The 22,363-nt window shown below is 39.7% G+C and overlaps 1 protein-coding gene across 8 annotated transcripts in view; it reads right to left on the bottom strand.

The window, feature by feature from the left end:
• LOC108002596 (uncharacterized) overlaps window positions 1-22,363 on the bottom strand; it is a 352,190-nt gene that overhangs the window by 147,386 nt on the left and 182,441 nt on the right. For all 8 annotated transcript variants that reach the window (XM_062078870.1, XM_062078876.1, XM_062078872.1 and 5 more), the window contains one exon: window positions 36-113. In XM_062078870.1, the coding sequence (XP_061934854.1) occupies window positions 36-105 (70 nt within the window). In that variant the 5' untranslated portion in view covers window positions 106-113. The remainder of the gene's footprint in view (window positions 1-35; window positions 114-22,363) is intronic.

Raw genomic sequence — 22,363 nt, 5'->3', positions numbered from 1 at the left:
TTACAGGATAAGAAACTGGAAGAATAACCACTTACCGGCATGCGATGCACCTAGGATGCACGAATGCGGCAACAGAAAGCAAGTCAGCACTAATGGCCACTTCATCTTCGAATCTGCAACAGTAAAAATAGGGGCAACCAGGGGTCAGAGGTGATCTAATGCATTAATAACAATTTTTAATAGCAATCTCTAAATATGTATTTCTCATTTATTTAAACTCTCATTTAACTTCAAAATAAATAAAATATTAATATAATTTCGTTTAATTTATTAGTAGTCAGATTTACCATTCTTTTCTTTTCGACGAACAATTTTTTTCTTCTTAATTATCAGGAAACAAGAAATTATTTTAAATAAATTATAATCGTAATCAAATTAAATTAAATTTGATAAATATAGAATAATTAGATCCCAAGAAACAAGGAGAAAAATTGTGCACGATTATGGAAAATCGATTTTTCACACAGCCTGGTCAGTTTGAAAACTAGAGAATCGGACTGATATCAACCCCTAGTATTACTTATCCAGCTTGCACGATTCACGGCCCCTTCGACGAAACACTGAGAAACAACGCAGCCGTGCTCGAATTAATGCGAGCCGCCATGTTCGTTTCCACAGCGTGCAATTAGGGGAAAGCCCCTGACGAGCCGAAATTGTTCCCAATGCTCCTTTTTCTCGCTCGATCGAAACCGGATAATGAGTTATTTTGCCGAGCGAAATTCGACGGAAACAATCGATGGATAACTCGATGATAGGATCAGCCTTGGAGGGGCTGGCTGAGGGCACTTTCTCTCCTGAGAAAGTGGCAATTAAGTGGTGGTAATTAATTTGGAAAAAGTAGGGTACATTATTCACGAGATGTTTAAAGTCCAAGTCCAAGAAACATCCTCTAATTCGTTCGAACGTCGAGGCTACCTACGGGATAAATCAACGAAACAATCGGCCCAATTTCGAGATCCCAGAAACTGGGGGAGGGGTGGTTGGGATCCTTTCTTGGGAATCCAATTCAATGCAATCGGTCGGGGAAGAGCGACGGGGAAACAATTCGCGGCGATGGAAAGGGGATCAATGTTTCAAGAAAATCGAAGCCGGGAGTCGGCCATAAATTCCCCATCTCCTCCTTCTTTGGAACCGCGTCACGAACGAACAGTTTCGTCGCGTCCATTTCCTCGCCGATCCTTCTCTCCCCTCGCACTCGAGAGGAACAGTGTTGGAGCAGCTAGTAAAGGAGAAAAATATGAGGCTAATATCCATCAGCGGGCTTTTGTTCTTCTTCATTAGCGGCCAACCGTCGCTGAAGAACCGTCGTTCGCTCGTGGAGAAATCAAAAAGGTTCGTTTCTCATCCATTAGAGAAAAAAGAAAAAAAGAAAAATCTATCCTTCCGCGTGAAAGGATCAACAACACCGGCTCCCTTGACAATTGTCCCCTCCCTAATAGGCAAAGAGAATCATCCAGAGAATCGAATAAAGAAGAAGAGAGCGCAAAGGAAGGCGGAGGGCAGGTGATTCGCTTTCGTTCGAATGAGAAAAGAGAGTTAGATTAAACAACCGCGTTTAGATTTTTCCAAGGAGCGGAAACCGGACGTCGACCGGCTCCTTGCTCGCGGGAAGGAAGGCCGGGAAAGAGTTAATATCCTGCGGGAAGAGGAGCCTTTATTTTTCTTTATTAGCCCGGCAACAATGGAGGGCCGCGCTCCCCCACCAGTGTCAATGGTTTCTGGCTTTTCGCAAGCTCTTTCGAGCGAGACGGGCCGCATCTGCTCGCGACCTTCCCCTCCCCCGTGTTGCCTGGAAAACAACGCCGCCGGTGGAAAGAGTTATGGCAGGCCTGGGAATGATATTAAAAAACATTGGAGGGAGGAATTGCGCTACATTCTGCGTCACATCCGTCGAATTAATGTTGCACCAAGGACACCTGCTTGGGACGGATCGGCGGCCTTTGGGATAATCGGCTTTTCTTTATCTCTGCACAGCTGAGCCTTGAGGAGGGGGCGTTTATTATCGTTCTTAAGGGCAATTTAACGAGTTTCGTCTATGTGTTTAATTAAATGACGGTTGCGAAGAGAGATCGCGTGTCGTGGAAGAGAATTATACGTGGAAAGTGTGGTCGGAGCGGAAAATAGGAAGTCTGGAGGAAGGAGAGAGAGGGGGGGAGGAGAAAAAAATTGGAAAACGGAGGCAAGAAGGAAAGGAAGCCGGGGGGATACCGGAAACGGACCAAGAGAAGGAAAGAAACATCGCCTTCAGCGTCTATTCGTGCGCCTTCTTGCACGTCTCCGTCCCCATGGGTAGAGGAGCTACCACGCTTTTCCACGCTTTTCGGAACTCTTACGGTCTCTCTTCCCTTTTCTAAATAGCCCTGCGACGCTCCCAGCCACTGTATTACATTCCTACGCGATCCCATGGTGTTCCTCCCACCACGCGTAATGGCCAATTCCATCCGTGAATGCGGATTCTGCAAATAATAATAATGGCGGATCTTGCGAACACTCGACACGTCGTCCGTTTTTCTTGTTTCAGATAATTTTGTCCGCTTTATTCGGTAAATAGAGATTAAAACAGTTAAAATGGTAGGTTTATTGTCGCCTCGAGATAATTAATCGTAATCTTCCATTGAATTATTAGTTGTTGGTATATTTTACTTTATACGCATTAGAAGTATATAGATAGTTTGTAAAAAATTTGATTTGATCGAATTTAAGTTGGAAATAATCGTGGAGTTATGTATTTCCTTCCTCGACTCAAACTTTCGGAATAATCTGATATTTCAGAGGGGAAGGAGCTTAAGAATAAACAAAGGATTTTTTAACTTTGTATTTGATCGAATATTTAATTAAATATTTTTTAATTATGTTTTCCTTCGAATGAACTTTTCGAAATCGTGGAAACAATCCTTTTGGAATAATTCAATATTTCAGAAAGGAAGAAAATTTGATTAAAGAAAAGAAAGAAATAAAGTTAGGTTAGGTGTGCATGTTCGAGTAAATGCAGTGAGCCCGATAAATTTTATTCGCTTCCTTTTTTTTACGATGATAAAAAGTTCCGAAATTTTCTCTGTTTTATTCAATTAGACGTTAAAATAATTAAATAGTAAATTCTTCAATCACCTCAAGATAACCATTGATTTGTAAATCTTCCATTGGATCAAATTATTAGTTATTACTGATTTTATCAGAATTATCTAGATTATTAAAAACTTAAATTAGATGATACGTTCGACTAAGTTTGACTTTGATTTTAATATACGATTCTTTCCTTCTAATCGCCGCGTGTTTCCAGATTCTACGAAGCTCGAGAAACAAGAAATCAGCGGCACTCAAATCACCTCAAACTCAATAAATTTTATTCCTCCGCCTTGAGAGGTTGGAAAGTGGCGGGCATGCCATTGATATGCATGCTCGTGGAAAGAAGTGCGGCGGAATACGAATCCATTTGTACGATATCCTGAGGGACGTGATACCGAATAACACGATCCCTCGTGTCGACAACCCCATAATCCAGCGATACACGGTGCGTGCCTCTGGCCGCAGTCTGCGTTATGACACGCGTCGGATTATACACACGGCTTAATGTTCCCGCTGACATGCTCGATCGTACTAACAACTACGCTCCCATCATGCTTGTAATTGCAATGTTTGAAAGAAAATGGCGGTGTCCAATGAATTACGCATGACTCGACGCAATACTATTTCCATGTTAATTGCCACTATCTTGAAAACGTGATTCCAGTGTTTGGAGAGAGAGGTTTAAACCCCGTCGTTTATGGAGTGGATACAATTTCAATTAGTCATACATACGTGTAAATTTGTTCAATTATTAAATTGAAATTTTATTGTAAAAACATTTTTAAAATCATGGAAATGTAATAATATATATATATATATGTGTGCGTGTGTGTTTTTTTTCTTTGAATTTTTAGAGAAATAATAAAATTCGCTGCAATTCCATTTCCATTCCAAAGCGTTAGAGTTTTATATTTTGCAGCAAGAAGTTCTCGCGTTTCGGATTTAATATAACGTTCATCGCATTGTTGAACTTGCCCCTTCGAGGAGTAAAATTTAGCCTCGCAAACCTGCACATTTAAAATTTATTACACGAGTCGAGAATGTCTGACGCTACGGGGTTGGATGGTGGTAGACTCGAGGAATTTGTAATTTAAAGCAAAGTAAATTCCGCGTAAACGCCAGTTCATAATTCTAAATAACTCTCTGTGTACAATCGATGTTAATTCGCGAATAAAATCTACTTAAAAGACAATACCTGTCCTGTTCCTTGAATTACGATATTTTTTTCGCGTCTGATTATTAGACTGGACAAATTAATAACGTAAAAAAAAAAACACGATTATCCGATTAAATCAAACTTTCATCTTCAGAGCTGCTGGAATGGATTTATCCCAATCGTGACAAAAATAAAGAACGAGTGAAAAAAAAAAAAAAAGAGAAAAGTTTTACAAGATTAAATAAACTGGAAAATTACAAAATGAATCGTGAAAGTGTACGATGATGAACTCGAGAAAATCCAATTAATTTTATAAATTTAGTTAGACCGTCAAGAGTTAATGTAATCCTCTATTAGATTTATTCCAAATGTAATGAAATTATTTGACTATACAGCTCAACATAATAAATTAACTAATTATCTTACAATAAGCAAGAGTTAAAGTAAAAAAAAAAAAATTAATCAAGAAATTGTTACACTATATTCCCTTGCTATACTATACATTTACCTCATTATACTTGCCTCACTAATGAACATAAACTCTTGCCTATTTAATCACAACTGTAATAAGTATTTTCGCTTATATATTTCGAATATGCAATTAACACCTTGCGCTAATTACTTTTAATATTATTCGATGCATTAAGCGTTATACACGTAAATACAAATTAAATCATATCTATCCACTATTATCGATCGTACCGTAAATGTAAATGTTACTAGTGTCTATAAATTAGTGCCTAAACCTGTTCGCATCAAATCTGACCCGAATCACCAATACTACAGGGGCTATTAATCCCAGGAAGAGCTAAGAAATCTCATCCACGTCATAAATCCACTTAAGGGCTGGAGCAATCCTCCGGTAAAGCCCGGTTCATAAATTCGTCGATAGTTAGGCGGCGCGCTGATGCATCATTAGGGGAATTTCGCGATCAACGGCAGACAAAACGCCATCAAGCGGCCGATTACACTAACTGCACTCGTTCCGTGGTTCGACTAGTTCCAACACCACGGCCAATAGGAGAGCGATGCAGCTTATACGGCTACTTCTGTTTCACGTTACCAACCATTTCGCCGCCATGTATCTTGATCCTCGTCAAAAGGAGGATTCCTTTCGCGCAGTTAATTACTTTCGGCCCTATTCTTCTTTCACTCGTTATTCCACGTGTAAGTGTACGTAAGTATATAAATTCCGATTTTCGAATTATCCAATCTTCTCCTTTTCCCTTTTTTCAACTCGTTATTCTTCTTTATGCTTGAGCAAAATGTAAACAAACGTCCAGAACTCTGAATATACCGATATTTATTGTTTCAAAATCGTTTCCACGTCTTATTCTTTTTTAAATCATAATAAATAATCAAACTGTCGTGCAACTTTCGAATGATACGTCACAAGGATGAGTCACGTAAGACCTTTCCAGATCGAGCGAGCCAAGTGGATGGCTCGTATGCTACTTTATCGCTCGACACATTCGATACTCTTTGTTCTGTTTGGTCTCCGCATACGTCGATTTACAACAGTCTGGTTGCCGCGAAAAGTTCACTGGTCCCGTGGAAAGCTTTAATATCGCTTGCACACAATACTCGCTCACCGGATCGCGTCAATATTTTCTATTCGTTGTTGCACGCGGACAGGAGGGGATGCACAGGCCAGGTGAATGAGGATTATCGATTATCAGTTAACGAGTCTGCTTTTCCCTACCTTTTTCCCTACGCCACCAGGTTTTTGTAAACACGAACCAGGAGTACAGTAGAGCAATGTAGAGCTCCATTATGTGCATTGGGTTTAATCACCAACTGCCACAGCAACGGTTCCATAATAAACAAGATCCTGGATACGGACGACAATGAAGTGCATCGTGAAACTACTTTCTCTACTATTATTTTTCTTTATGGGATGGGATAAATTTATTTGAGATATCCAGCTTTTCCAACTTTCTTGGAGGAGGAAATATACGGATTTTCATAGCCGAAATATTTTGTACTCAATACTAATTATTTTAAATTCTTCTGACATTTCCTCTATGGGACGAGATATCATTTTTCAATTAGGTATGCAAATAAGTTCTTTCCTTTTTTTTCTCAAATTCAAAATTTTATTATGCAAATTGGGTATAAGTTTACCCAATTATTTCAAATAAATACTGCTTGTCTCGTGACTTCCAATCTTTCAATTCTCTTTTGGGTTGGATTTTCGTCGAACGATTCCTGTGACTCATCGTCATCGAATTTTCTCGATGCACCTCAACGATCCTCGTCTTCCAAATTAAAATTTCCGGCTTTAAATCTTTGCTACCAGTTTTTGCACATTCTATACGATACAACGTTCTCTTCCAGCTGATCTTCTAAGCTATATCGCTCGAAATTGTTGCACAGGAAACTCTTAGATTCTTCTTAAAAACGAAAGACCACTTTTTCGAATAGCGCCACGAACGACAAAGAAATTCGAATTCAAAAGTTATTATCGTAGAAAAAAAAAAAAGAAAGGAAGGAACTTATTCAGCTCGAAGGAAGATCTATTTTGATACTCGAAAAATCTCTTATACACTAACGTCTAAATAATTCGTATTCGAATACTATTTACTTTTCCAAAAAAAAAAAAAGAATTCTCTCAACACTGAAACCTCGTACGTAGCCATATCATACATATCATTCCCAGAAAACAGAAGGAAAATACTTTCACGAAGCTTGACGGCTTCGAATATGGAAGCGTTTTCTTCCTCCCCTCGGATCCTGCGAGTTATCCCTATATAATTCCGGGCATGGAAACGCGTCCCGTTTGGACGCCCATTATTGGGGAGGCCGCGATGAGCCCGTGAAATGCAGAAACTCTCGCCCGTTGTTTGTCGACTATTGTTTATCCGCACGGTTACGTAGCTCGTTGTTATCGTTTCCGGATACCTCAGCTCGGGGCACAATGAAAATTCGCGTTTCCGGAAATTTCCGGCCCCGTGGAGGATAACTGGACTAGCTTCCCCTTTTACCTCCCCTCCTCCCTCTTCTTTCTCCCTCATCTCTCTCTCTCTCTCTCTCTCTGTCTCTCTCTTTCTCTCTCTTTTCTTTTTTTTTCTTCTTTTTTGAAAGTTGTTCTTTCGTTCGTCTCGTTCTGTCGCGCATTAATTTAAGCCGCGTTTTTCGGTAAAATGCCGTTTAAACAATTTTTTTTTTTTTCAAGAATTAGAAGCAGGACATGGAACGAACTCTTCGACTCTTTTTTTTTTTTTTTTTTAATTATTCGTAGAGCAAGGAAGAATTGGCAAGTTTTCTTTTCTTTTTGCCTAAAGTTATTTTTTCTAAAAATTTCTGAATAGATAAAGGGGTAATAAAAAAGGGAGGGAGGGAGAGAAGACGATCGCGGTTAAAAGTTCGGGGAAACGTTCATCATTCGAGTGTAATTTCATATCGGGCCATTTGCGCGGATGCCTCATTCAACGACAAATATTATCCTATCGTGTCGCACATGATTGGAACGTGAACGGGGCTATGCATTAGCTCATTTGAAAGCCATTGAACAATATTTGACCAAGCTGCAGTTCATCGCGAATCGAGCTTCGCAGCTGACACGGTTTCTCTCGTTGCTTGCATTGTTGTGTGTTGTGTCATCTCGCGCCTCCCCTTCCATCGTCTCGAGAGAAAATTCCTCTCGAACACTTTGCTTGGTGTTTCGCCATTTTCCCGCCATTTTTTCGCCTCCCTCCCCAAAAATAATCGAATCGAACAATTACAATTGCAATTAACAATGCAAAAAACGCGACAAGTACGATGGAATGAAGATGAAAGAGGGAGGGAGATGAACGTAAGTGAAAATTGTTCGCACGTGTATCGATAAGTGGAAACGTGACGAGGATAAAAAAAAAAAAAAAGACGCTCGCGCTTTGTGCTTTTTCAATTGTCGTCATCATTCGACTTCCTATTCAAGGAATTTCTCGCGTCCATTTTATGTAACCTGCACAATTATAACTTCATTGGTTTCCGTATTCACGGGTTTCTTGCTACAGGCTTCGAACCTGTAGAGGCAAAGAACAAAAAAACGCCGAAGGACAACGTAATAACGGAAGGAAATAAAATCTTTCGTTGAAAAATTCCTTTTTTTTTTTTTTTTTTCTTTACGACAACGTGTTTCACACATCCAGATCATGGATCAGAAACTGGCCAAAATCCAAAGAAAAGAAAAGAAAAGCAAAGTCCGATCGACCTAGTTTAAAAGGAATTTGAAAATTGAAAATTAATTTTTCCCTTTTTTCCTCTTTCGTGTAGATCACGTTTCACGCAATTCGAGGCGGAAAGTGCTGATAACGCGCGAGAAAAAAAAAGATGGCGCTCGTGCAAGGAACACAAGGAGGGATCGATTCTCCGGAGCGAAGATTAATTGAATATCCGGCCATCCTCCATATTGGACGAGAAAAAATGCAGGATTCCGGCGCTCGGTATGGAAAAGCCAGCCGGGCTTTCCCCAATGCGTGCCATCGGGCTTCCGCCGTGGAATTTTCGTCGCGTCTCGATCGATGCCTCGTCGGATTTCAATCTGTACACGCGATACACGCGAACGTGGCCAGGGAAAATAAGCCGAGTTGTTCGGCGTAGCGAAAATTTCTTCTCTCGCTTTTTTCTCTTTTTTTTCTTTTTTTTTTTTTTTTTCAGAGGAAAAGTATCGGTTGGGAACGAGAAAACTTGATCGATGGGCAGGCGCGTTAGTGTTTGTAGGTGGATGTTCCCTCGTCGAAAAGAATCGCGTGTCTAGGTATACAAACAAACTATAGGAAATTGGATAGTGGGATTAAAATATTTTTGCATCTAATTTCACGTGATCGAAGAAAAAAAAAAAGAAAAATAAAATAACCAATAATCGTAAGAGCGATCGAACCGATTATTCGATCTTGGAATTCGGCGCCAATGATGAAAAATTTTCGTTTTAGTGCCGTGTTCACAGTTGATCTCGAATAAGTAATTCGTGAAATTCGTTTCCTCGATACCCGATCAATGAGTTTGTCGAAACACGCGACGTTGAAGATCGTTATACCAGTGTATTTGAAAAAAAAGGGGGAAAAAAGGAGAGAGGGGGAAGGGTGCAGAAAAGCATAGAGGAAAAAGTAAAAAAAAAAAAGAACGGCGGAGGTAAAAAATGTCGGAGGTAGTTGGTATTCCTAGCAAGAGATGTTTTCGTTAAGTTTCCACCTTCATTTCTGTAAAACGTTTGCAGCACGTGAATACTTGCTTTCAAGCGTATTGTACAACTCTTAACCGCAACTGGGTCAGCGAGGGCGTATATGCCCGGATACTTTAATCTTTTATGTGATTGTTACGGGAATACTTGTGCTCCTCCCCTCGTGCACACCTCCCCTTTCGCGTGCATTAACAACCTTCGGTCAGACACACTCGTACGCACGTCCAACTTTTCATCAAACAAGACTGTGAAAGATTACACACAGTATAATTGATATTTGACGAGAATTCTCCTGTTGGAGAAAGGGGTGCGAGAAAAAGAAAATGGCGAAATTTATATTTGTATATAAATATATTATATCGAGTTGGTGAATTTTCTTGCACGAATATTAATAAATATTCTTCGTTTGTTCGAATTATTTTTCAGTCACTATCATAGCTGGTTATTATACGATTTTGAAAATATTTCATTTCTCTCGTTAAATATTTTAATATCCCACTTTTAAATTTGAATCGTAGGAAGCGAAATACAAGTAAAGATAAAAATTCTCATATTAAACTTTTAATAAAATATAATATCCTCCTCCCTTTTTTTTCTAAAGGGAACCACTTACATTTGTGTAAGAGAGCTTTAATTCTCCACGTCTCGGAGATTGTGATATATAGTGAGGAGAAAATATAATTTCTTTCTTAATAAAATGTCAATTTTCAATTCACTTGGACATTCATTCACGAACGTAATAATAATTATTAATGATATAATTTTAATTCCTCGTCACATTTTTATCATATTTGTAATCCATTGAAATGTCGTATATCTCCGTTATAATCCCGCGATCCGATAATTAATAATAATTTCGTTTTCATTGTTTTCATTTCTACGTTAATGCAATCTTTTATTTTTTATTCGTTTCATCAAAAACATTCATCGCTTATTGAATTATGGTAACGCGAAAAACCTCTGGAAATTACTTTTACTGCTAATATCGTAATCAGACTGATGTTAATTTATTACAAAATAATAATTTGTTTTACGAAAATTTTTAATGATCAAGTTATACGATAATCTCTCTGTAAACGCTCTCAATTTTCAAATTTTTCGAGTTCCAAATTCAATTTCTAGGATTCTAGGTTCCCCACTAGATCATGTTAATGCGAAAGTATTAAATGAAATCGGGACACGTTTCGATTTGTGAAATTGAAGTTAAGTTAAGTTATTTCGAAGAAGTTATTGAAACTAATGATAAAATCCAGTTTCGTCACTTTTATAAACGTTTCTCACTACAAAAAGCATTCCAATTGCCAAATAGTAATTACAGATCCATTGACACCAAGACTGAACAGCCTATAAAACATAATCAATATATATATGCAATCCTCGTTATTCAAAATTATCAAAAATCATAATTTCACGATCTTAATTAAAATCATCAATTATTCCTTTCCTCCCTTGGATACAGGACGCAATTTCACAACTGTCACCGAATATCTGGCTCCATTCTTTATCATCGACTGATAAATTACAACAAAAAAAAAAAGAAATCCAGACGCGAAACAAATCAGAAATCATATCTGCCGGATTAATATCACCCAGCCCAGATCCCCGCTCCATTATATAACTTTACATCTTCTTGGCACGAGAATGGATCAAATTATACTCGTCTCGCGATCGAATCTTTTGCCAAAAACACGTTTCGCGTTTTCACGTGGTGCCGTATCCGTGATGTGGCATAAGCGAAACCTTCCATCACGATCTTTCACTCTCCTCTCCCTCCAATTCTCCGTTGATACGCCGCGAAATCGCGAATCGAGCATCCCGCGGGAAACTCTGGTAACGCGAATGTCGCAGCGATAATTACGCATCCCCGAGTTCTGGGATTTCTCATTGGCAACCATGGGCCGGGAGACAAAAAAGGAACACCTTCCCTTCCTCGTGCAAAGGGATTCGACGCGAGAAACCGACGAGCGGCCGGATTACCGGAAGTGAAACATTTCCGGATGGAGACGAACCGGAGCCTCGATAATTAAGAAAGAGGGGAACGAAAATTGACCGATCGAGTGTATTCTCTAATTCGTAATAAAGAGGCGTCGAGGTATGCGTGTTATAGAATTTAAAGTTCGAAATTTTGTTTGTGGTTTTATCGTTGAAATTTGCCAGCAACGCCATTATTTCATATAGTTGGTATCTATTTGTTTTTCTTCGATTCACACACACTTTATATGTTTTGTAAACAGATAAATGTGTAATTAAATGTATAAATCGTTTTATTCATTTGTTTTCACTTCAACAGTATGGAATTCTGATTTAGGAAGCGTTGATGCAGAGGTGAGTGATAAAAAGCCATGCTTTGATGGGGCGTTTAACGTGTCCAGCGATACGTCTCTATTAATCGCATTTAAGGGGTGTTTTTAGGTAACGCGAAGCAAGAAGACGACGCATTGATAATGACAATTCGGTTTATTGCGGTCGGTGAAAACTCCTTGTTTATCTCATTACACGTATCGTGACTTGACGTGAAACGAAATTGTTTAGAATCAAACAGCTTTTACTGTTTCTAACAATAAATGAACATTCATTGTTGGTTTCTTGAACTCGTTGATTGAATTACAGAAAATCATGATTTTTAGATCATAGGAGGATAGCAGCGTTTCATGCTGAATGAAATTAGCGAGGAAACTTTCCCCTCTGGAAATATTTAGAGGGTGGAAAGACCAAATGTACCAACGACGTTAGAAGAACCTAATCTCAAAATGGGCAGCGCGAAATGACAGTCATTAGTTTTTATACACGTATTTCTTTCAAGTAACAGCCATTTATATCAAAAGGAAAAGAATCATCCTTTGTTTTAATTTCGTAAATTTTATTTCGACCGATCGAAAAACTTCATTTCTTAATTTTTATGGATTCCCAACATCATTTCCAATCCAAACTCAATTCAAATTCATATACATCGTTTTTATACATGTATTTCTTTTAAAGAGCAGCCATTTATAACAAAAGGAAGAGAACTATCCTTTATCTCTTATCTATCCCTTATCTATCTTTGAGAGACGCCAACTAAAGCGTCTCATTATTTTCTAAATTTTACCGATCGATGAACTCGAAAAGCTTCCTTTCTTAATTTTTAATGGATTCTGTGACAAAAAAAACTTTTTTTCCAATATCATTCCCAAATTTAACTCAAATTCATATCATATTGTTTTTATACGTATATTTTTTTTAAGTGGCAGTCATTTATATCAAAAAGAAGAGAATCATCCTTTGTCTATCTTGATACGCCAATGAAAGCCTAGTTATTATATTTTATTTCGACCATCGAACTCGAAAAGCTTCATTTCTCAATTTTTAATGGATTCTGTGACAAAAAAAACTTTTTTTCCAAATTTAATTCAAATTCATATCACATTATTTTTATACGTATATTTCTTTTATATCAGAAGAAAGAGAATCATCCTTTGTCTATCTTGATAGGCCAATGAAAGCCTAGTTATTTTATTTCGACGAACTCGAAAAGCCTCATTTCTCAATTTTTGATTCGATTCCGCGAGAAAAAAAGAAGAAGAAAAATTTTCCCAAGACGAACGATTCTCAACTCAAATTCATATCGCATCGCAATTTAATTCGCATTTTTCTCGAGCCTCGCCCGTCTTATTTATAGGCGAAACCTGCGCCCTCAGAGGATGTCCGCCGCGTTATTTTCTAAACGCAGGCCAGGCATCGTAACAAATGCGTGGCGCGAGGGGTAAAGATATAATTCCGCGAGCGTAACGCGCGGAATTCATTAGAACGCCGGTGGCCAAGCTCAATTCTCCTCCAAACGTGACTTACTTAAGCCACTTTAAAGACAATTGCCACAACCGGGCGCGAAAGATACGCGTTTCAACCATCTCGCGCTTAATTGTTCCGGCTCGAAATTAAAACCTCCACGAGAGCCACGACCGCTATTTTCTCCCTTCCCCCCTCCCCCTATTTTTGCCCATTACGCCGTGTTCAAGGCAGCAAGAAGCATCCACTTACGAGGCATTTCCTTATATCCGTATACACACGACCCGATTAATTAACTGAAATTAATTAAAACGGACGCGATAATACCCCTCCCCCTTACGACCGAGAAAATTAAAATATCCCCCTCTTTCTGCTTCTACCTCCTCCCTTCGTTCCTTCCTCTACTTGCTGTTAAATTTTAACCCTTTCGACGGATGGTTTAACACGTTGCGATACTTTAATAATCGCTGGCGCTCGTTTTCCATCGTTGCAATGCTGAGGTCCTCGCTCGCCACGAACCGAGCAAAAATTTCTCCCCTGATTTCGAAAAGAAAAACGAAAGAGTCCAAATTGACCTCACCTTTGAATATAGAATGGTTTAAAAGTTTTATATTCTAAACCATTTACTTTTATTCGATAGTTTTATTACACCCTGAGGAATATCTTTCCAAATACCTGAGATACTTAATTAAGTAGTCAAATAAGCGAACGTGTTGACGTTAATTGTCGTTAATCTCCTTTAATCGTTTCACCACGATATTCAAAATAGAGCATTACATTTTTCTTAAAAATTTCTATCGTCTCACGAAATCGATACGAATAGGATCGTTAAAAATTGGATTAGGGATTGTACGCGGTGTGTATCGCGGCAAGCGACTCGTGGGAGTCACAGTGTTGCCACTCATTGAACTACTATTGTTGACACGGCCGGGTAATCGATATTCAAAGCCAGCACCCTCGAAAACTACGGGCGTGCACTCGAATGGGGAATCGCTTCCTCCTCGACTTCGGCATCGATTAAGTCGTACGGCGTGGTGACTAATAACTCGGGAGGACCAAAATCGGGGGAGGGGGGATTCTTCGAACGAGGGATCGAGATCAATTAAACAAATTAATCGAGCGCATCTCGAGCTGATAAGTGCCGCTCGCGATACGTCTTCATTGGAAGAGCTCTGTCTGATCGATGCCAACTAATTTGTCCTTTCCCTCTCTCCTCTTCGCTCGTTCTTTCTCTCTCTTCCTTCCCCGCCCGTTCCTCCGGTGAGGTGACAGATCCAAGAGTCTTTGGCTCCATTCCGTCTTCGAGTAATACCCGAGGATTAAGGATAAGTAAGTTGGGGTGAAGTGCAATGGAAAGTTTGCGGCCAACCTTACGTTCGTTGCCGTCCCAAGTCTCAGAAATATTCTCCATTCTTTCGCAAAGCGAAATGTTTCTCTTCTTTGAGAGAAAATAACAATATCGTGATGATTAATAAATATATATATATATTTGTTATACGAATTTATACAAGGCAAATACAAAATGTTCATCGTTATTGTTCTTTATTGGAATAAGAGGGAGATAGGGGGAGATTTATTCGAATAAATAAATAGGATTTTTATTAGTTGGCGTAAATGGGACAATGGGATCTTGCACATAACAATAACGACCCTACGCTTTGTTTGGAAACTATCATTGTTTCGATAAGGAACAATGAATTCCTGTAATTGTCTTGCTATTGATAGTAATCCTGACTGCTACAATGTGATAATTCAAGGTAAATCCTATATACGGTGTATATATATATATATGAGATGATACACAATTTCTAATAAAAGCTACCTCGTGCGATGCAAATTTAATAATACGGTTTAAAAAAACACAACGTAATACAACGTGATATAACTTTGATATCGTGCACGCTTCACTATATGCTCGTTATCGTCGTAATTCTTCAAGATCGAAATCAATGAAATTACACATACGGAGCAAACAAGGATTCGTTAATCTCGGTCAAGCGAAATAAATTAGTATTATAGTCGAAACGTTTGATTAAGATTAAGTTAAGCACAAATTGATCTCGATCCCTTTCCCTCCGGAAAACGAAAGCTCATCGCGTCGAAAGCTGCGCCGTAAACAGTTCGAACAGTTGACATAATAATATTTCGCGACGACAATGAGCGAGTAGTCGAGGAACAAGAGCATTATCCCGAGCCTGCATTGTTAACATCACTGTCACGTGTCCATTATCCACGATCATTGTTTCCATTCCATATTATTCCAACCCCTTCCCCTCCTCATCGTTATCACCTTATCCTAGACACCATGTATCTTCCAAAACATTATTTTCTATTTTCTCCTCTTTAATCTAATCTCTCTCGACTCGACGCACTCCACTTAACTGTTATCGTGTAATCTATCGTCGAAAAGTATTCAACAAACGTCGAATTAATACCCAACTTAACTGAACACTCCTCCCCAAAGAATTCCATTTCTCCATTCTTTCGTTTACCACCACCATCGTCCCTTCAGACATCCCTCGAACCCCTCTCGACCGTTTCCCCTTTAACCCTTCCTCACCCGCGACGAAAGTGTCCTCTTCGACCTCGGCGTCGCCAGCGTTTTCCATCCTCTTCAAACCTGCCCCTCCCTTAACCGCGCTGGAGAGGACGCATTAATCCGGACGATCTAACTCTCAAGACTCCTCCTCGAGAACAGGGAGAAAGAGAGAGAGAGAGAGAGAGAAGGGTGGCCGCATCAATGATACATACGCGGGATATAGTTTCACTTCACGAGCAACGCGACGCTTCCGTATAACGGGTGGCGCGAGAATAATTGATCTGGGATATTTATTGGCCTGGGATGAGACGCGTCGTAATTCGAGAGCCGCCCATCTCCGCGTTGGGGAGGGGGGGATCCTATTCACGCAGGAGTGGTTGCACAGCCCTGCAAGGGAAGGGGGAGGAGCGCAACTGACAGAGACGAAGAGAGAGAGGGAGAGAGAGGGAGAGATACGCGTCCGTCACGCGGAGGAATCCAGTCCTGGACGAGCAGACTAAGGGGTGGGACGAAAATGGCTGTGAGGGGCGAGGCTCGTGTTCGTAACGCGACCCCGCGTGTCGCTTCACCCAGTGTCAATTCCATGGTGATGCGTATATACCTAGCAGCGTGATGACACCTAACCCTGTTGTCTATGGCGTTGCCCCTCGTTGGAGAGGTTTCGACGGACGCGTTCGATTCGTTCAATGCTTTTCCTTTTTTCTTCTTTTTCCTTTTCCATCTCGTTCGAAGACCTTTGTCAGTGTATATATGGTGGAACGATAAAAGAATCATCGAATGATTCGACGACGAGTTTGTTGGAGAAATTAAGGTTACGTTCAAGAGTCGTTAGAATAAGGATCAGGGATCGTTTCTTTAAGAGGTGGAAGCGTGAAACGAGAGTAATGTGTAGGAGGAAACCAGTAAGTATCACTGTGGTCGATCACTTTCGTCCTTTCGACGAAGCGTGACCGGTTGCCAAGCAACCATCCACCCACCCTGAGTGATACTTTCGCGCAAGGAGCAGCGAGGAGTTAAATGGATACATATTGATAACATTTATGAGCCTTCCTTTATGTAGTTTCGCGGCCCTCGACGATCCTATTTCAATCAAGATGGACCATTAACTAGAAATCAGCGCGAATTCCTTTTTTTCGACTCTCTGAGGGAAGGAAGAAAAAGAAGAAGAAGAGGAAGAACGGAATCAGAGCTACCGAAATAACTTTACAAAAAAGATTTTAAATAATTTTACATATAATATCCCCAAATTCTCGGTCGAAATATTTCTATTTACATCATCGCTTGCGAATCATCGTTATTAACCGATCGCCATTTTTCGATCTTCTTCTAAAAAAAGGATCCCCCTCCTCCCCTTCTGCTACGGAGAAAAGGGTTCGAAGAAAATGCAAATTGACGCGGCTTAAATAAATCGGACAGGGCCGGTCAGGGCTACGAGACTCGTAGGCCAGGCTAGTTCGGTGATGTATCGTCGTACCGTAACGTTTTCGAAGGCGAGCGCGTAAAAATAACCTTTATTACGTTATGTAATCAGTTAGTAAAAGCAATTCCGCTAAAAGCCTGGGGTGGCCCCGTCGTCTGCTTTTGCATAACCACGACACAGCTCCACACACACACACACACACGTACACGCATACACACAGTCCCTTTCCATATCCTCTTCTTCCCCTCCATCCCCTCCCCCGTCTCCTCCTCCGTCTCGGTTTGGCAGCAATTACTGTCTCCCTGTTTTTCGAGGTCTTACGCTCAAGATAATAAGCGTTACGACAGGGCAAAGGGAAGAAGTTCTTAATCTTGGAGCCTGGGAAGCCTGGCTGCGCAGATTTCAAATTGAAAGTTTACGCGGACTCGTGCGCCCCTTTTACCTCCTGGGCCATCGTTTCCGAATTAACTTAATTAACTCGTCGACGAAATTGATGAAAAATAACAACGGGGGGAGGAAGAGAACAACTTTCGAACGATTTTACTCTTCCGGTTTCCGTTCTATGAGGATAGAAGTAAGAAAGGTACATAACTCTGTATGGGATCTTTTTATATCGATTCACAATTGCGAATTTTTCGAGGTAAAATATCAAATTGGTTGGAATTGTTCGTTTCGAAAACGATCGAAGATTAGCACGAATGATGCAACCTGGCTGACTTTAGAGTTGGTTAAGTATAAATAAATTTTATCGGATGGAACAATCAAACATTGCAAGAACATTCAGAGGAATCCATGAGTTTTGGAGGCAACAACAAGTTCAAAGTCCAACAGAACAATCCAAAGGTTGCCGCCATTCTCGAGGATTCGAGTAACTCTAATATCTTGCGAGTTCGAAAATTACAGAAGTTCCCAGAAGTTGGAGCGCTTCATTCACAAGCGGGAAGAGAAATTCCAAAGGTTTTATCGTAGCCGTGAATTTTAAACTACCTTCTGATTTCCCCCTCCTTGCTCAATCTCCCTCGGAGGAGGAGAACTGTACTTACTTGCAAATAGCCCATTCGAACATTGTCTCGAAGTGCTGCCGTCAAATCCGTCTTATTAGAGCCGCTGTTAGACGCGGTGCAAATCGAGTCGTGCAAGTTGTTTCAAATCAGGTCGTCGATCATTCCAACAACAAATTTCACATTATTTCAAAATTCTTAATTGCTTATACCGATTGTGTCGAGAGATTAAAAAGATGACAAAGATTCAACAAATTTCACATTATTTCAAAATTCTTAAATATTTTTATTCCTTTTGTCGAGAGATCAAAAAGATGGCGGGATTAAATATAATCAGCATCAGAGATGACAAAGATCCAACAAATTTCTCATTATTTCAAAATTCTTAATTGCTTATACCGATTGTGTCGAGAGATTAAAAAGATGACAAAGATGCAATAAATTCCACATTATTTCAAAATTCTTAAATATTTTTATTCCTTATATCGATCTCTTGTCGAAAAATCAAAAAGATGGCGGGAGTAAATATAATCAGCATCAGAGATAACAAAGATTCAACAAATTTCACATTATTTCAAAATTCTTAATTGCTTATATCGATCTCTTGTCGAGAGATCAAAAAGATGGCGGGATTAAATATAATCAGCATCAAAGATGACAAAGATCCAACAAATTTCACATTATTTCAAAGTTCTTCAATATTTTTATTCTTTATACCGATCTTGTCGAGAGATGTCGGTTGATTATATTAAAAATTAGCATCAAAGATGACCAAGATTCGCGAAATTTTTAATCGAGGAAGATCGAGTTCCTACAATTTCTATCATTCTACGTTTTACTCCTATCTAATTCCAACAATATATTATATACACACACACACATATATATATATAGGGAAGTAGACGATTGACCGAATTTCGAATCAGTCCTAAACTTCCAGTCTTGATCTATATTCCCAATTAACCCCGTTCTTCCAAGTTAATTAGATTAAGCTCCTAAAATTTCTATTATCTCTTAACACCAAACTCGAAGTAAAGAGAGCCCGAATAACCGATGCATTGAATAATTCAAAAATATCCATCCAATTAGTGGATGCAAGTTGAAAGGGACTGACAGGTTGAAATCTAATTTGACTCTCGATGAGCACGTCCCTTTTTTTTCGCGAGGAGAAGACGAAAGAAGGGGGTGAGTGACATCATAGCCGGCCGAATGGGACGAATGGCCACTTTCATCGCCGCGTAAACACAAATAACGCGATTATAAATTCAGTAGCACGTTGGGGAGCGTAGGTTACGCGTCGTTTGCGTGGTCATTAGGTGCACAACGAATTTCGGATCGATCGAACCATCTCTCTGTCTCTCTCTCTCTCTCTCTCTGTACGTGTATGCTAGCCGCAATTACTCGGCCGTTATATCAGGTACACTGTCCTGATAGATTACTGAACAAACCACGGACTCCATCCTTTCAAGATTTAATAGTGATTTATGGCTACTCGTTTCCTCCTCCCGTCCCCTCCTTTGATCCTTGCCCCTCTCTCGGGGCATCTTGAGCTTTCCGCCCGAATTGTTTGCCGTTGAAGGGCGGGAAATTCGTCCGTGTCATCTTTGACACTTTTCGACGACTATGCCACGCAATCGAGCTCGAGTGTTTGGAATCCCTTGGAACGAAGATGGATGCTGTCTCCTTCCACGCTGCCTCCTCGAACGAATCTTTCGTGGTATACGAATTACGATGTGTTGTACGAAAACAAAGGAATTGGACGAGGTATCGAAGCGCATAAAAAAAAAAAATGTATAGAGAGATGGAAGTCTTCATTTCTGTTCTCCATCTGACTCCTCTCTCTCCCTCTTCGTCGATCTAAAATCGTTTTCCCTTCGAGAAAATTTAAACTTGGCCGTGAAAACATCCATTAAAAGGATGTAGGCGGAATTTGGAAGGGAAAGGAAAGAGAGCGGTCCTTTCTTATCGATGCTTCGCCGTCTGGAAACACTGGGACAGGAAGCAAGTTTAGAAGCGGAGCTGAACGCAAAGAAATACGGATTGCGATATTTCGTTATCAAGATTTTTATGCAAATGAAGGAATCCGCGAATACGGAGCGGGAAATGTAATTTCTTCCGGCTGAAAAGTGCTTTTTCCGGATATCGGTTTATATTCGTATTCTTCGCATTGAAAAAAAAATATATATATATATTAAAGAAAAAAAGAAGAAAGAAAGAAAGAAAGAAAGAAAGAAAGGAAGGAAGGAAGAAAGGAAAAATTTAGGAGAGGGGTGAGAGCAGGTGGAGAGGAAGGAAAAAAAACGCCGCTATCCTCGCCGCGAGCGGGGCATTAATCTTTCTGACGTCGCTGATGCAAGTATGAATACCGGGGCATCCATCCTTTGTGCCGAGAGAAATGCATTTTTATGGATTAGTCACTTTCGAAAATGGGTTCCTTCCACGTGAAGAGGAAATAGACCGGTTTCTTATGACATTTCTCTCCTCGAGGTACCAACAGGTTTGATTTTTTTTTTTTTTATATGTAAAAGTAACTCGCTAATTATAGACATCTGATAACGTGGAATTGCAAAAGTGATTTCACAGCTATAATTTGATTGATTGATTGATTTGTTGGATTGAACGTAGAAAATGGAAGAAAATGGATCGAAAACAAGTACTATATTTCGAACGATAATTTTTATAATTTTCCAAACATCAAACAATGACATGAATATATAATTTATAGGTATTTTATTTGTTGGATTGAAAGTGGAAAAATTCGTGTGTAATGGATCGAGAACAAATATTACATTTCAAATGATAATTTTGATAATTTTCCAAATATCAAACAATGACAATTACAAATATTTGATAACGTAAAATTACAGAGGTCATTTGACAGCTGCGATTTGATTTGTTGAGTTGAACGTAGAAAATGGAAAAATTCGTTTGTAATTGGATCGAGGACAAACATATTTCGAATGATAATTTTGCAAACATCAAACAATCACATTATAGATATTTGATAATGTGGAATTAGAAGTCATTTCACAGCTACGATCCACAAATGATTTGATTCGTTGGAAAGTATAAAAGTTCGCGATAAACGAATAAATGAAGATATTATATTTTATATTTTACATTATTCCAAGTATATCGGATATGTTTAGAAAGAAACGAGAAAAACTTTATATTCCACTCATTATGAATATTTATTTCAACGATAACGGAAATACAAGGCCGGTTTTTCGTCCCTGTAAGGGGAATCATTGTCATTCTCTCGAAGTTAACAGCGAATAAAAAGAGGGAGGGGGCGGAAGGTCGCTTTTCAGAGGAAATTACGTGCCGTTTTTTAGCCGGCGGATCCCTTATGAAATTTAAAAAACACCTTTCGTTCGTTGCATGCGCCGAACAAGCCCGACGCAACCTCGAAAATAAGCATCGGCGAGGAGCCCGAGACGCGATATCTCCAGGCCCTTCCTCATGAATATTTAAACTGAATATTAAACCCGTTGCAAAATCACCTTCGAATTTCGAATGTGATCGATCTCCAAGATCCTCCAAGAATTCGAGGATCAAACTCGTATCGATTCGAACAAGTATATCGAGTTTATCCAAAACATTCGAATATCTAATTCGTAGAAATTTTCGAACCCGTCCGTGAAACCAGCGTGTCGTAAAATTTCGCGAATTCTCGTAGAATTTTCAAGAATCTTTCATCGGAGAAGACGAGAGAAAGAGAGAGGACTGGGACTGTGCAGGATGGTAATGAAATAAATGGGGGGAAGCGCGGGGGGTGGGCGTGGTTTAGAAGTGAATTCGATCGAACAGAGTGAAACAGAGGCAGTGAATTCTCAATTCCTGGCGAAAAGTGTAGAGTTTAGAGTGGAGTAGAAAGTAGGTAGAGGGTATTTCTTTTCAGCTAGGATTTCGAGCTAGGGGCAGGTAGTTAGAGTCCCGATGAAAACTGAATGGTTGGCGAGTTGGAGAGCAGGTGGCGGGGAGAGATAAAACTACTGGGATAGCGTAGCCGCGATATTCGGCAGCTGGCACTGTTTCAACTGTTTCCTTCTCCGGATTTCGATCATCGGTTCGACAATTTCATCCGCTCGTTTCTCGATTACATGTACACATTGTATGCATAATTTCCCTCCCCCTCCCTTCAAACCCTTCTTTCGTCCCTATATCGTTTTTCATATTCGAGATTGGATCAATTCTAGAAAAAAAAAGACGATCCACGAATCGTTCGCAGAGAACGAAACACCCAAACTCC

The sequence above is a fragment of the Apis cerana genome, linkage group LG8 (genome assembly GCF_029169275.1).
Source record: "Apis cerana isolate GH-2021 linkage group LG8, AcerK_1.0, whole genome shotgun sequence".
In the NCBI taxonomy this organism is placed as follows: domain Eukaryota; kingdom Metazoa; phylum Arthropoda; class Insecta; order Hymenoptera; family Apidae; genus Apis; species Apis cerana.
Note: the sequence above shows the minus strand (reverse complement) of the source record. Positions and strands in the feature narration are given on the sequence as shown.